General features: G+C 41.2%; 1 protein-coding gene across 7 annotated transcripts in view; it reads right to left on the reverse strand.

Moving 5' to 3' along the window:
• The window catches only part of SPECC1L (sperm antigen with calponin homology and coiled-coil domains 1 like), a 135,774-nt gene that overhangs the window by 44,364 nt on the left and 76,739 nt on the right, over nt 1-14,671 (reverse strand). For all 7 annotated transcript variants that reach the window (XM_046639739.1, XM_046639737.1, XM_046639733.1 and 4 more), the window contains 3 exons: nt 6,347-6,430; nt 4,287-4,443; nt 761-863 (listed from right to left, as the gene is read on the reverse strand). In XM_046639739.1, coding sequence (XP_046495695.1) covers nt 761-863; nt 4,287-4,443; nt 6,347-6,430 — 344 coding nt within the window. The remainder of the gene's footprint in view (nt 1-760; nt 864-4,286; nt 4,444-6,346; nt 6,431-14,671) is intronic.

The raw sequence follows: 14,671 nt of genomic DNA on the forward strand, positions 1-14,671 counted from the left end.
AGGGCTGAGGTGATGAGACAAGAATAGAGAACTCTAATTCCCTTCTCATGTTGTACTTCAGTGCAGCTGCACCAAAATAGGAAATGGCAATCGAGAACACTGGCTGCAGGCTGCGAAGAGTCTCTGTAACTAAAATCCTAAGTGAGGACACTGGGAATCTAAATTGTACTTTTCAGCAACCTAATGGAAATATTTTAGAGGTTTCCATTTTGTGTAGAATTAGGTCTGTCTCTCCAAATGCCACATTTAACATTACTTAAAACTGGAATAAAAAATTGAAAGAAAAAAAGAGAGAGAGAAAGAGACTGACAGAAAGACAACAGACAGGGGCGGAAAGGGCAGGCTATCAAAATAGTTCAGATGTGAAATGATGAGGGCACAAAGACAGCACAGTGGGGAGACGGAAATGCTATGAAAAACAACTGAGCCAAAAGAAAACTTCAATAATTACAATATTAATGGAAAGTAAAACATATTTTCACTCTTGGCTCAGATGAGACCTCAACAAAAGCATTTAACCAGGACTTGAATAAAACAGTGCTATAACAGCTGAATAAAAATATTGCAAAGATTAGCTACTCTGGAAAGGTAAGAAACTTATTTCATTCAAGTGATACTCAGCCAAGTTCGGGGTAAACTTTGTGTTCCTGAAGCTTGGGATAGGACTCACCACTTTTGACGTGACATATGTAGCGAGCTATGACACTCCAGCACTTGGTTTGGCTATTGCTCATGTGGGATAAAGGAACCATATGGTTACCTGATAGCCTTCTGTTTTCTTCTGACACCACTTCAGCAAGGCGTTCCTTTTCGATCCTCCATATTCCCTTGCCAATGCTGAGAGAGGGTCCTTCCTTTCTTCCCTGATAAGTGAAAATAAGGAAGGTAAAGTTGAAATAGCTTTTATTTGAGCACCATCATAAACCAGAAATCCAAAAAACAGAAGAGAACAGTGCTGCTTTGCCTTCTTGATCAAGACACATGCACACAGTGGGCATCCATTAGCAAGATGTATCTTTTCATTCATTTGATTTTACTTACCAATTTTTACAGGGTCCCCACAGACCCACCATTATCAGGGGTTTCTGCTATCTGAAGGGAGGGATTCTACTTGTTATCCTCATGGAAACTGGCAAAGAGTCAGTACAGCATGCATTCACAATTAATGGAATGCATTCCAGGATACTCAGAAAGGGGAAAACAACCCGATACTGGCAGCATCTGAAACTTGTCATGGCTGCCTTTCATTCAATATCTTACCCTTCCATAATCTTTATGCTTTGGTTTTATTTTACTCATTTTTGTTTCCAACCTTTTATATCATCAATCATTTCATCTTTAAAAAAAATCACTTATTGTAAATACAAAGGACAAGGTTATATAAGGTGAAGAATTATAAGGCATAGTTCCTGCCATCCAGGTGCTTAAAACCAGGGGAAGCAGATAAGACAACAGATGGCAATAAACATTTAAAACATCCCAAAAATGTCTCAAATGTGTTTACTGCTAAGCTGTACACTCTTTACTGACTGTAGGTAATTAGAATTTTACATTGCATAGAAAATGGGACTTTTCTGTAAACTCATGCACTCATTCAATGCCTCCTCCTTATGGAGCACTGTGTTGGGCAATGTGCAAGTGTTGGGGAATGAACAGGGAACCACACAGGGGCTCTGCACCCTCAAGGAACTTCAGAGTTTATTACAGAATGGACATAGTATAGAAGCTTGAAAAAAAAAACAATGGCTATATAAAACTGATTTCTTAAAATTATATAGGAAACTTTAGGGCACTGCCAATTGCTTTGGAGGCAGAAGAAATATCCTGCCCCAGACCAGACAATGAATGAAAAAACAGTTGTCACCACCCTCAGGACGGAGTAGGGGAGGCATCCAACCCTTCTCAATCAGTACCAAATTCTTCCTTCTGGCAGCTACTTTAGAAGTAAACCAGAGCACTAAGGACTACCTGGAAACAGAGAGAGTGCTTGGTAGAATAACCTGCCCCTTGACAAGTAACATACTCTTAAAAGCTTGGTCTGTTTTTTGTGAGTACTTTATAAGTAAAGTGGAGACTCTAGCCCCATACTCCATACACTTGGCCCAAAAATGTCCTACAGGTTATTATGTCACAAGCAGCTTGGTATTCTTCAGCACATCGATTTTGTCTGTATTTACCCTTCAAAGTGTGCTAGGAAATCAAAGAGTACACATTTAGAACTGAAGCTTTTCTAATTGAGAGGTGCAGTGAAATAGCACCAATTTTTATTTATCTTAGAACCCAAAGTAAAATACAAAAATATTTCAACATGCAGTTAGACTGCTGCCTTGAAGAAATATACTTTTATGTTTTATGTCAGCCCACCGGATTCCTGCTTTGGTTTAAAGGGTTCAAAGAAATTTGTTATAACACCACTGAACACAGGAAAAGAGAATGATAAAGTTAAGATATATGAATGAACACCAAAACGCAAGCCAAAAAGAAATCTCCATCATGCTCAAAATAAAAGTAAGTACTACAATCAATGTATGCGAAAGGTTTACTCTGGCTCACACCGGGCCCATTTTGTCATTGAAACAGCTTAAAAGGCATCAAAGAAGAGTAAACTCTACGGACGCAATGAGAAGCTGCAGAGAAGAGCCTCCTAGAGCTGGAGGGTCCTCTCTTCTAACTTCTTCATTGTAAGATGAGGAAACGAAGGCCAGGAGATGCCTTCTTGAAGATTACAGCTTGTGAGTGGGGGACCCAGGAAGAGCGGCGCCCCTCCCACAGGCACCTGCAGGCAGCCCACTGCCTAGGACACAAAGACAAGCACAGACAGTGCTCTCCCCCACACCAGCAAGGGCAGAGCGTGAGCTGGCCTCATCACGGCACCCTCTACTTGCTCTGAGGGCACCCTGGCTTATGGGACCACTATTCTAAGAGGTTGGTTCCCTAGAGGCAGGGCTGTAAAAGTATAGTCATACATCACTAGGCGATTTCGTCACTGTGCAAACAGAGTGCACTTAGGCAAACCTAGACCATGCAGCCTACTACAGACCTCGGCTACACGATTCCAATCTCACAGGACCCCTGCCACACACATGCCGTCTGCCGTTGACCGAAACACGCTTATATGCTGTCTGACTGTATATAATTGAATTTAAGAGGCTGAATATTCCATTTTATCTTCAAACCTTTAAGTCAGTATATGGCTAAAGTTCTGAAACCCATTCGTATCCCTCCTGCAATTCTTCTTAATATGTCTCAACAGTTTTTTGTCATTCCTATAAACAATGTACGCTAAATTTTTGACATCTATTTTTTTCTTCTAAATTATAAATACTTCTTAGTCCCAAATGGCTTGTGATGTAAGAGAAATATGAATGAAATATTACATTTTCATGTACTGTTTATCGATTATTAATGCAGCATCATGTTCTCAGCTCCCAGTTGAAATAATTAGGGCCACCTTTGGTAGCTCTCATTCGTTCATTCCTTTTCTAAAAATCTGTTACCAAAATTAATCATCTTTCCCTTTGAAAACTCTCAGTCCAACGCTCCCTTCATCATTTCCACTGTTATCACCCTGGTCCAAATTGATGACCGTCCTAGAAATATTAAACTATCCTTTTAGTAGCTTTTCCCCGACTTTTGTCCAGAAATAGAATAATCCTTGAATCATCTTCTCACACTAATTTATTTAACCCACTTTATACTTGCTACTACATCAAAGTGACTCAATTTGGCTTTAAAGAGGGTCCACTGCCTGGCCACACCCCATCTAGTCCATGTTTTCCCTACTGCCCCAGATACGGTAGGTGCACACCTTCCTCTGGTCTTCTGTGCCTGTCATCTCTGCAGGTGCAGCACCACTTCCTCAGTTGGGAGCTCCCCCAACTCCTCGCTTATTCACCCTTTTTGTACAATCACCCAAGTCATCGACCTTGCCAGTAACGGCCACCCTCCTCACCGTCCACCACCCTCAAGGCCCCACTCTGATACTTCCCTACTTCCATCCACACCCAGGAGTCAAATTTCACAAGACTTACGTTTGGACTCAACTGTTCTCCAATTTAAAAAAAACCCAAAACCCCAGCTGCTTGGGGAAAGGAACTCTCCCTTTTACTTTTTACTTCTAAGCTATCTTATCTAATACTGGGCATAGAAGAAGAGACCAGAAAACACTTCATAACATACAAAGAAAAAAATCAAAACTCGAATCCATTATTTTACAACCTGATCACTTCCCCTCACAAGGCAAGGAAAGGCACACATGAACCAGATCACTGTCAACTGTTCTCTACCTTATCCGGCTTCGGGTGGTGGGGGTCACAGAGGCCGTGGGAGAGGAGGAGAGGGAGAGCTGTGGTGACGTGGTTCCCATCGCCATCAGAGAGGCTGGTGAGGCTCCCTCAGGTGCAGAGATGTCTCGTTTCATCTCTTCACTACTTCGTCGAGACACTGATTGTGAGAAATGGTCATTATGCACTTTATAGCAAAAACATTTTAAACTGAGTTCTTGAGACATTTTCTTCAGCAGATTCCAAAAAGAGCAGAAATTACCATACAAGAGGAAAAACTAAAATTTTCATCTTACTGATAACTTGAAAGGATTCTTTTTATTCAAAAGGTACAGTAATTGAAATGTGCACTGAACCCCACATTCCCTGAAGGCAAGGAGCGTGTCTTATCCACCCCTGTAACACTCACAGACCTACCCAGCACACTCTATAAAGGTTTCTTTAATCACAAATACAGCTCAAAACCAAAGGCTAATTAAAGCAGTACCTGACAACTACTCATGCTCAACTGAAATCAACCAAAGCTTTCTGAACTTAGCCAAAAACACTGTTAAAGGGAAAGGAAAGAGATATTCATGATAGGGCTACACTTAATTCTGAGTCAGGCCATATTTTTAAAAAAACATAAATCAATGAGTCAGACAGAAAACCAAAAGGTAACAAGTCAATTACTGAGAAATAAGAACAATCAGAAAAGTCCTATTTTGAAACTCTGGCATAGTAAGACATTGTGCCTTGTCGGAATTACAGAAAATTTTGAGAAGTGTTAAGTGGAAGCAGTCACTTCAGCCGTTGATAACAGAGCCACAACAAAAGCAGCTTTCTAGCAAGGATGCGCCGAGCACGAGCGGTGCTCATGACGCTGGGCTGAGCACAGTAAGAAGCGAGATATGAGACGAAGTTCCTGACCTCAGACAAACTCTCTCTCACCTCAGAAGATGCTGGACATGCAGGAGCCATTAGCTGTAGCACCTCTGGGCTGGCTGCAATGCAATCAGTGTCACACACCACTAATTCTTCCCCGAGACTGAAGCTGCCCCCTTTTACTGGCTAAATTTTTCTTGATGATTTCAGGATAACCACAAGCAGACTATAACTCTGCATTAGTAAAATGATGTCTTTAAAGATCCAGAGGAGACAGATGCTTTCTCCTATTACATGATCTTATTAGAATGATGCATTTACATATCTCTGATATAATTTTATAATTATTCTTGTTTTTCCTTTCAATGTCAGATCTCTGTATGCCCTAAATCAGCAGTTTCTTTTAAGTGGTGTGCTAGGAAATTGGATGAGAATATCTTTCATAATTTTATATATTTTAGAGGAAACAGACTGAGAAGGAATCAGAAGAACTGTTAAAGGAAAAGGCTTTGGGCTGATAATTTTGGCTGGGCTTCTCACTGATTTAAACACCCAGCCATGATGTATACAAAGTGTACTAACTTAAATCCATGTACAAGTGGGGCATTAATTCTATGAGGCAGGGTTATAAGACTTTCTCCTTTCCCGGTCCATTTTCCAGTAGAGGAATTAAAGGTAAGAAAAGGCCACAAAGGGAAAACAACGAGAACTGATAAACTGAACAGTTAGCTCCAGGAGACTAAGAGAGCAGCTCTCCAAATGCATCGTTACAGGATGGCTTTATCATACTGGAACAACCTGGTTTCCAGAGAATTTTTAGTGTGCTCTGAAATAACTCTTCAAAAACAGTCATGACATGCCTTGGGATAAATATTCTAGTGTTTCACAACTATATCAACTTTGTATGAAGTTGTATTTTCAGCACATCATCTAACCCACTCTTGGCACTAAATAAATACTTGTTACATGAATGGTACTATCTAGCTTTTGTTTTCTGTTTTTTAAAATCAGTGCCATGAAATGTGATTTCTATAGAATCTGGAAGATACAACAGTCTGGGAAATTCAGAGTGAAAAAAACCAACTCAAGAGCTAAAGAAGTAAGTAAAGTTAAATAAGTCTAAAGAGGAAGTATTCAGTATCATTAATAAAACTTGTGGACAAGTCTTTTTTATGGAAATTCCAGATAAAAGTCATTACCTGAGATGCTCTTGGCACTTTCCATGGCAGGTACTCTCGGCAGAGAAGCAGGTCGGCTGGTTGAAGATGTTCTTAATAAATGCTCTGCACAAAGTGGAAAAGGTCACAGTAAAGAAACCTGACCCCTGGGGGCTGGCCCAGTGGTGCAGTGGTTAAGTTTGCAGGTTCTGCTTGGCCAGTCCAGGGTTTACCAGTTCGGATCCAGGGCATGGACCTACACATCGCACCACTTGTCAAGCCATGCTGTGGCAGGCATCCCACATTTAAAGTAGAGGAAGATGGGCATGAATGTTAGCTCAGCGCCAGTCTTCTTCAGCAAAAAGAGGAGGACTGGCAGCAGATGTTAGCTCAGGGCTAATCTTCAGCAATAAATAAATAAATAAATAAATAAAGGAGGACTGTCATAGATGTTAGCTCAGGGCCAATCTTTCTCAGCAAAAAAAAAGAAGGAGGAGGAAGAGGAAGAAAAAAGAAAAGAAAAAACAAACTGACCCTGAACTGTGAAGTAACACAAGGAGCAGGAAGGTGAGTTTTACTCTCTCGCCCTAGAGGCTCCTCCTCTCTCAATCCAGGGTGCTTCAATTCCCCATAGAACGAACTTACACAAAACGACTTTCAGAGCCAAGTAACATGGGAAAACGTTTCATCCAATGTTTTATTTCTAGGGATGAGATATCTGACACAGACGAATGTTTCTAAATCATCGACTGCTACTTACCTCTTTGATGCAATTCAACCAAAATTCAAAGATCCCCTGCTGTATCTAGGTGTAAAGGTTCAAACTAAATAAAAGCCTTGCCCTTACATGCCTACAGTTAGTGGGGGAGCCAAACACACATAGAACCGCAGACAAGTCAGGATGGATAGTCAGAACAACAGAATGATCGAGTGCCATCAAACCAGAGAGAGAGCAGTCGTGCACTTGGATTTCAGGCAGCAGGAAGCCCTCAACAATAGAATGACATTCAGCTGGGCTCTACTAGTAGCGAAGAGGGGTGGCAAATGCTATTTCAGCCAGACAAGAATCAGAGCAAAGGTCAAAGGACATTCAAGTCACAGAATAATAAAACCCCAGTGTGGCTAAAACTTGGGCATATGGAAAACAGAGAGAGCAGCAGAAAAAGGGGCTGTAATGGGAGGATGAGGCTGACTGACGAGAGCCTTCATTACCTGCTACGTGGACTTTAGTCTGATGGCAACAAGGAAGCCCCAGACTCTTCTGAGCATTCAGGAAAGGACACAGTCAGACTGCCTCCACTGTCTACATTTGTAGCCTCACCTTGTTCTACTCCTCCCTTACTTTCCAAACACAAGCTGTCTTGGAGTTTCTTGAGTTCCTTGAACACTGGTACAAGCTGTTCCCTCGCCTTCCATACTCCTCCTCCATTCCCTCCTTAGCCTGGCTACCTTTATCATCCTTCGGGTCCAGCTTCAACACTGTTTCCTCAGGACCTGCACGCCCATAGTGGGAGCCCCAAACACAGATCAGCACACTTCTTACTAGGGCTACAAGTCCGACAAGACTGTCATCAGGCCAGGATGACAAGTACAAGGACAGACTGGATGTGTTCACCTGCTCAGGGTATGTCAGCGATGTGTGCTGAGGAAGAGGGAAAATGCCACCCCTTATATTTAATGAAGACTATTAGTCTCATTGTCCAAGATGTCCCCATAGCAAACATATTTTGACAAGGGGAAAGGCAAAATTTACTGTACACTAGTCAAACAGGTCATGCAACACTTCTTTCTAAGAAGTGACAATTTTTAAAAAACTCCCTCTCAAAATATCATGATGTCCAAAGTAATGGCATATGACCTTATCTTTCAAGGACAGCACACTTTCATTCCAAAACGCATTTTCTAAGCATGTGAGGAACATCTGGTTGTGACTACACGCTACTCTGGAGGGGAAGGGAGCGGGAAGGACAGACCCACTTTCCTAATGAAGACAGGACTTACACAGCTCAGGTCAGTACATCCTTCTTATCTGGAACAAAGATCACCTCTGTGCAAAGAGCCTACAAGCAGGCATCAATCAGAATTTTGAACCCTGTCGGCAGCTGGCATTCCTCTTCACAGGAAGGGCACATCATGCAGAAAGTCGGACAGACAAAACAAAGTTGGTAGAACACAGAAATAGTAGAATACAGAAATCATCGTTTTGAATCTAATCAAATTTTCCATTTTACAATTATGAAACTGGTCATTGCCCTAAAATCTTACTCTCCCCAAGAACAAATGAAGAAAGTGAAAACAAAAGTTACAAAGACAAATGATTCAAAACAAGGAGTGGAGCCACTAAGGCAGAAGCGCCTGTCATTCCCTACATGGAGAGCGTTTCTAAGTTGCCTTATTTCATTCCCTCTTACACTGCACACACTAGGCACACAGTTGAAACAAAGGTCACGAAATTTACTGCTGATTCATTTGCCCAGCACCTGGCTAAGTCTTGTTCTTACAGCATGTCTAAGGATCCAAGTGCGTCTCAACATGGCAGACAGTTCCTACCAAAGACCAACACTTACTTCCTGAAAACGTACAAAATGGCACTGAAAGCCCAAATAGGTTATTCTTTTCAAATTATTTGTAGTAATTTTCAACAGGCAACACAGTCTGCTGCCTTTTCATGAAGTATTTTCATGGTGAGAATCAAGCTTGCTCAGAGGCTCTTGTCACAGTGAGAACACATGTCCAGCCACTACTGCCTAAGCGGGCTGGGTTCCATCTTCATGTCCAACTGTCAGTTTATCCCTCTTCAGGAAATAAGCTTAGCATATTATAGTTGAGTGTGGTGGGCAGGAGAGACTATATTGTATAGCAATAGAGTCTATTCTATTACCATATGGAGCTATTACTGTCTTTAATTCATTCATTACACAGAAATCATTTGGGTGCCCACTACTTGCCAGGCACTGGGCTTGGTGCAAAGGTCAGAGAAAGGAAGAAAAGAGGCAGGAAACATGCTCTCATGGAACGGAGTCTAGAGCAGAAGTCAGACATTTAAAAAGTCATTTCAAGTAAGGGACGCTAGGAAAGAACAAGTACAAGGGGCTCTGGGAACACAGCAGGGGACGTGACCTGCTCTTGAAAGGAGGTCCGGAAAGGCTTCTCAGGAAACAACATCTCAGTTAAGACTAGAAGGATAATTAATAGCTTCTATACAGGCAAACGAGACCTTGGAGGGGAGTGTTCTCAGCTGAATGCTCAGCATACACCAAAAGAAATCCAGGACAGCAATGTTCAGAGGACGGGGCAAAGAGGAGCAGGTGAGGCTGCAAAGGCAGGGCGGGAGAGCCAGGCCAGGCAAGAGCAAAGCATGCAGACAACGCTGGCCAAGTTAACCAGTTTGAACTTTACCCTGTTGGCAATGAGCAGCCAGTGAAGGTTTGATTAGGTGAGCAGCCTTCTGGCTGCAGTGGATTGGAGCAGTAACAGTACACACAGGCTGATGAGTTAGACTGTACAGAGAAGAGATAAGAATGGTTTGTACTTGGGTGGTACCAGGGGAGATGGAGAGAAGTAAATAGACTCAAGGACTCTTCAATGAGGAAGAATCAACAGACTTGCTGACCCACTGGATATGGAGGCAGGAAGGAAGGAGGTTCCACATCCAGAGATAAGAAAGGAGAAGAGTATTATGGGAGAGAAATAGATGAGAACTCTAGGAGATACCCAGGGAAAGATGTGGAGCAGACAGTCAGAGAGGGAGTTGAGAAGAAAAGTCAGAGTGAATATATAATTTTGGAAATTACCAGCATATAGCTGATGGAGTGAACTTGGTGACATGGAGGTTATGGTAAGCTTGGTCAGAACAATTTCATACATTGGTGGGGACAAAACTAAGGTAAGAATGTGTTGAGGAATCAGTGGGAGATGGGAAGGAGACAAGCCTTACCTTGCAAGGGTAAGAGAGAGAGTATAGCAGCTGGAGGAGGTGGGGAGAGAGGGAGGATGTCTTTCTTAACATAGGAGAGATGTGAGTATTTTTAAAAGATGATGGACAGGAGCCAGCAGAGAGGGTCAAGTTGAAGACACAGGAGAAGGAGATAGCGTGAGGTTAACAGCATCTGTGAAAGCTCAAGAGGATGAGACCCAGGGCTCAGATAAAGGGGATAAACCTGCACAGAGATATTCTGTTCACTCCTGACACACAGGTAGCAATAATATGAGCATACTAGGTCTGCTACTTAATTCTCTCTTATTTTAGAAATCACAGAAATAAATAGGTACAGGCAGTTGTTCCTCTATTGTTTCTGAAACCAAATTTATAGGCAAAGTAGTGGGCTTAAAAATAGGAGCCTAAATATCCAATTTCTGTTCATAGAGAGTAGTTCCAAATGGACCAACGCTTTTGCCGAAAACAACTATAAAAATCCTGAAAAAATATGAAAATCAACTACTTAAAGGTACTGAAGAGAAACCAAAAGCAGGCAGAAAATGAAAGGAGGCTAACACTTGGAAGAAGGAAACAGCATTGGGTGAGTTTCCCAGTTTTATGGCTGTAGGCATGAGTGTAGGCCCCAGCTGAGGCCACGCAGAGCAGCTAAAATTTGGTAGAAAGCCCACAGCCTTACTGCCTTGAAGCAGGGGACAGATCTTGGGACAACCAAAGCTGCTGGAAAGCGAGGGTTTAGGCAGAATACCAGAAAGGAAAAGGCCTCCAGTTCTGCATATAAACTCTGCCCAAATCTCTCACTGACCTCTGAAATCCACAAACACTCAGATTCCAAGGAGCTGAATTAAGGACAAAATAACTGAACAGGTATTTCAACTGAAGGTGAGAGGCTGGAGTTGGAGGTGAGCCAAGTTAACTGCTTGCTAACAAAACCCAATTTTCTGCAAAGGAACAAAATAGAATCCAGAATCTCTACAATGTGTGATTCACACTGCCAAGGATATAATTCAAAATTACTAGACATACAAAGCAAAAGGAAAAAGTGACCCATACTCAAAAGAAATGGAAACCTACTCAAAGATGGCCTATGTGTTGGAATTAGTAGAAAAGAATTTTAAAAGAGCTATGACAAATATGCTCACCATTTTAAAGGAAAAGACGTTCTCAAGAAATGAACAAACAGGAAATCTCAGCTGAAAGTTATGAGAGTATGAGACAGGCCCTCTCTGAGATGCCAATGCCAATGACAGCCTCAAGCTGAAATTGGAGCAGACACTGAGGAAATCCTCTGGAACACCAGCCCCACTCTAAACACAAAACATTACTAGAGCAACTGGAAGCCTACTGTGCACTGAGGACATCACAGCAACACCAAATCTCAAACTCAGCCCAGCTCCTGAGTAGATTAACTCAAACCCCCACATTGAACACCGAGCAGAGGGAAAGAGGTACCCGTGTAAAGGTATAAAACTAATCCACTATCCTATATAAGATGGCCAGCTTTCAAAAAAGAAGAATAAAATATACAAAAAGCAAGAAAAAAACAATACACCCAGCTCAAGACACAAAATAACCAATAAAACCAGACTCAGATATGACACAGATGTTGGAACCATCTGACAGGGCGATTAAAGTAACTATGATTAATACGTTAAAGCCTCTGATGGAAACAGACAACACGTAAGATCAGCAAGAATTTCCTATTTGATTTAAGAAGATGGAAACATAAAGTTTCCACCTCTCTGCTGAAATTAGACAAATAAACTGTGAGAACCATGTCTCAAGTTCTCAACTGGTGGCAATTTTGCCAATAGGTCAATGTCTTGAGGTATTTTTGGTTGTCACAACTGGGGAGGTGGGGGTGCTACTGGTACCCTAGGAGGCGTTTTCTGTCTAAGGGATAGAGCCCAGGGATGCTGCTAAACATCCTATAATGCACAGAACAGAGTGAATTGACCGTATATAATTTTTGTTGTTGAGGAAGATTCAGCCTGAGCTAACATCTGTACCAGTCTTCCTCTGTGTTGTATGTGGGTCACCACCACAGCATGGCTGACAAGTGGTGTTGGTCCGCGCCCAGAATCCGAACCCTCAAACCCAGGCAGCCAAAGAGGAACATGCCAAACTTAACACCATGAGGTCGGCCCCTATAATTTTTTTTGATCAACTGGCATGGGGGAAGGGCGTGGTGAATGGAATGCAGCCTGTGACAAAATTAATGTAACTGTATTACAGAACCATAACATAACACTGAAGGGAGTGGAGAGAAAAGGAGCTGATCTAAGTAACTTTGGGGAAACAGGTGTTTTGACTGGATACTCTAAGGCTAAATACAAAGAACTGTACACAAACACTGCACTCTAATTGGTAAATTTGCTTCTCACGGGGTTATGATTTAGCAATCTTGAAACTACTGCATATGTATACTAGGACTGAACAATTAAGCATATATATTGTAGATAATGAGAGCCAGGTTTCTCACTATCAGGAGAAAGAAGTTACAAATAAAGAAAGGGAAAAGGCAAGAAGGCACCCTTTGGTGCTGGCTTGGAGTCAGAGGCATCAGTATAAGCACATGGTTTTTGACAGACAGATATAGAAATAATAGGTACATGTGTGTATGCCTGGGTTGGTATCCATACAATTTCCTAGCTCTATCCAGAGAAGGACTAGAGGCAGTGAAACCTCAGTAGGAATGAGCACAGCTAGCACCCAGATCTTATTTTCTAAATACTATTCTCTAATAAAAGTAACCAGGGCTCCTTGGTAAAATGGTTGATACCAGAGCTGGTACAGGAAAAAAACAAGTCTGGAGCATCTTGTGGGGCCTGAAAGTAAGAAAGTGCTTTGTGAGGGTGCACCAAAAGAGCAAGGGGTCAGTGTAAAAGGGCTCCCAATGGCCGAAGTTGGAATAACTTGAGCAAAAAAATAATCAACCCAAAGAATAAGATAAATATCCATGAGTCTACACTAATATAAATAAACGCTATAACAAGTATAATAATATAAATAATTCCTTCAGAAGAAATGAGGAAATAGAAAATCACCACTAGAACACCACAGTGATGACTGCTGCAGGCAAAATGCACAAACAGATGCTAAAATTAGTGAGAGAAAGTTTAAGCAGAAATGGGATTTATTAATTTCTGGCAGACAACCACCTTACCCAAGGGATAAGGTCAACATCACCAGTAATAAGACATACTGACATCATGTGCCCCCAGATATGAATCACTTAGAGGGCACACCACTTCTGTGGTATCCTTTCCAATGATACACAACATCAACCTAATGAGGAGAAAATATCAGAGAAACTCATACCAAGAAACATTGTAAAAATTAACAGGCTAGTATGCTTCAGAAGTCTCAAGGTCACGAAGGACCGGGAAAGACTGAGAAGTGTTGCCAACTGGCAGAGACTTAAGACAACTGAATGCAAAGTGGGATCCTATATTTGACCCTGGAATAGACAAAGAATATCAGTGGAAAAATCCCAATAAAATGAAATCCAAATAAAGTCTGCGGTTTTGTTAATAATAATTTACTGCTATTAATTTCTCACTTTTGTAACTGTTCTGTGGTTACAGAGAATGTTCACATATGGGAAGCTGAGCAAAGGGTATAAGAGAACTCTGATATTTTTGCAACTCTTCCATCTGTCTAAACTTATCACAAAAGAGTTTAAAGATAGAGCGAACACCTTAAACAAATATTATTATGTGTGTTGAAGTATACTGATTGCAAATTACCTTGAAAAGCATTAAAAAAAAAGAGGGACTGAAGAAAAGATAGAGGGATGGATAAATATGTGAATATGTGATAAAGTGAATATAGCAAAATGCTGTAGAATCTAGGTCGTGAGTGTGGATATTCACTACACAATTTCTTTCAACTTTTCTGTATGTTTGAAAATTTTCATAATACTATGTTGGAAAAAAATAGGAGCCTAGATACTTTGGTTTATCAAGGCAAACACCAAGAACCACAAAAGGAGAAGGAAAAAGGGGGAGAAAAAAACCTTTAGAAGTGAACAGATCTCCATTAGACTGTACCCACAGGTGGGTGGGGCAGCTAACGGAATTCTGGGAATTTCCCCGTTAGGGTTGCATACAGAGCTGAGCCAGAATCTGGATGGAGAATGAAAATTGATGTGAAACCTTTTTAATAGAAGATTCTTCTTCTTTTCTTTATTTTAACTTAAAAGAGATAACTTTTAACAAAGGTTTGGCTTTTAGTAAAACCTCTTAACTTTGTACACCTTTATTACATGTACCCTTATCATAAATCAATTTTTTCAAAATATTGTTTTAAAAAATTTTACATGTCTAGCCTCAAGTAATACAATTTAGACAGACAATAAGTATGAATTCCTTGACAGAACATGACTACACTTGGACTAATCAACTTTCTCAGATACCTATGTCTGAGCT

Source organism: Equus quagga, chromosome 15, assembly GCF_021613505.1.
Source record: "Equus quagga isolate Etosha38 chromosome 15, UCLA_HA_Equagga_1.0, whole genome shotgun sequence".
Taxonomy (NCBI): Eukaryota; Metazoa; Chordata; class Mammalia; order Perissodactyla; family Equidae; genus Equus; species Equus quagga.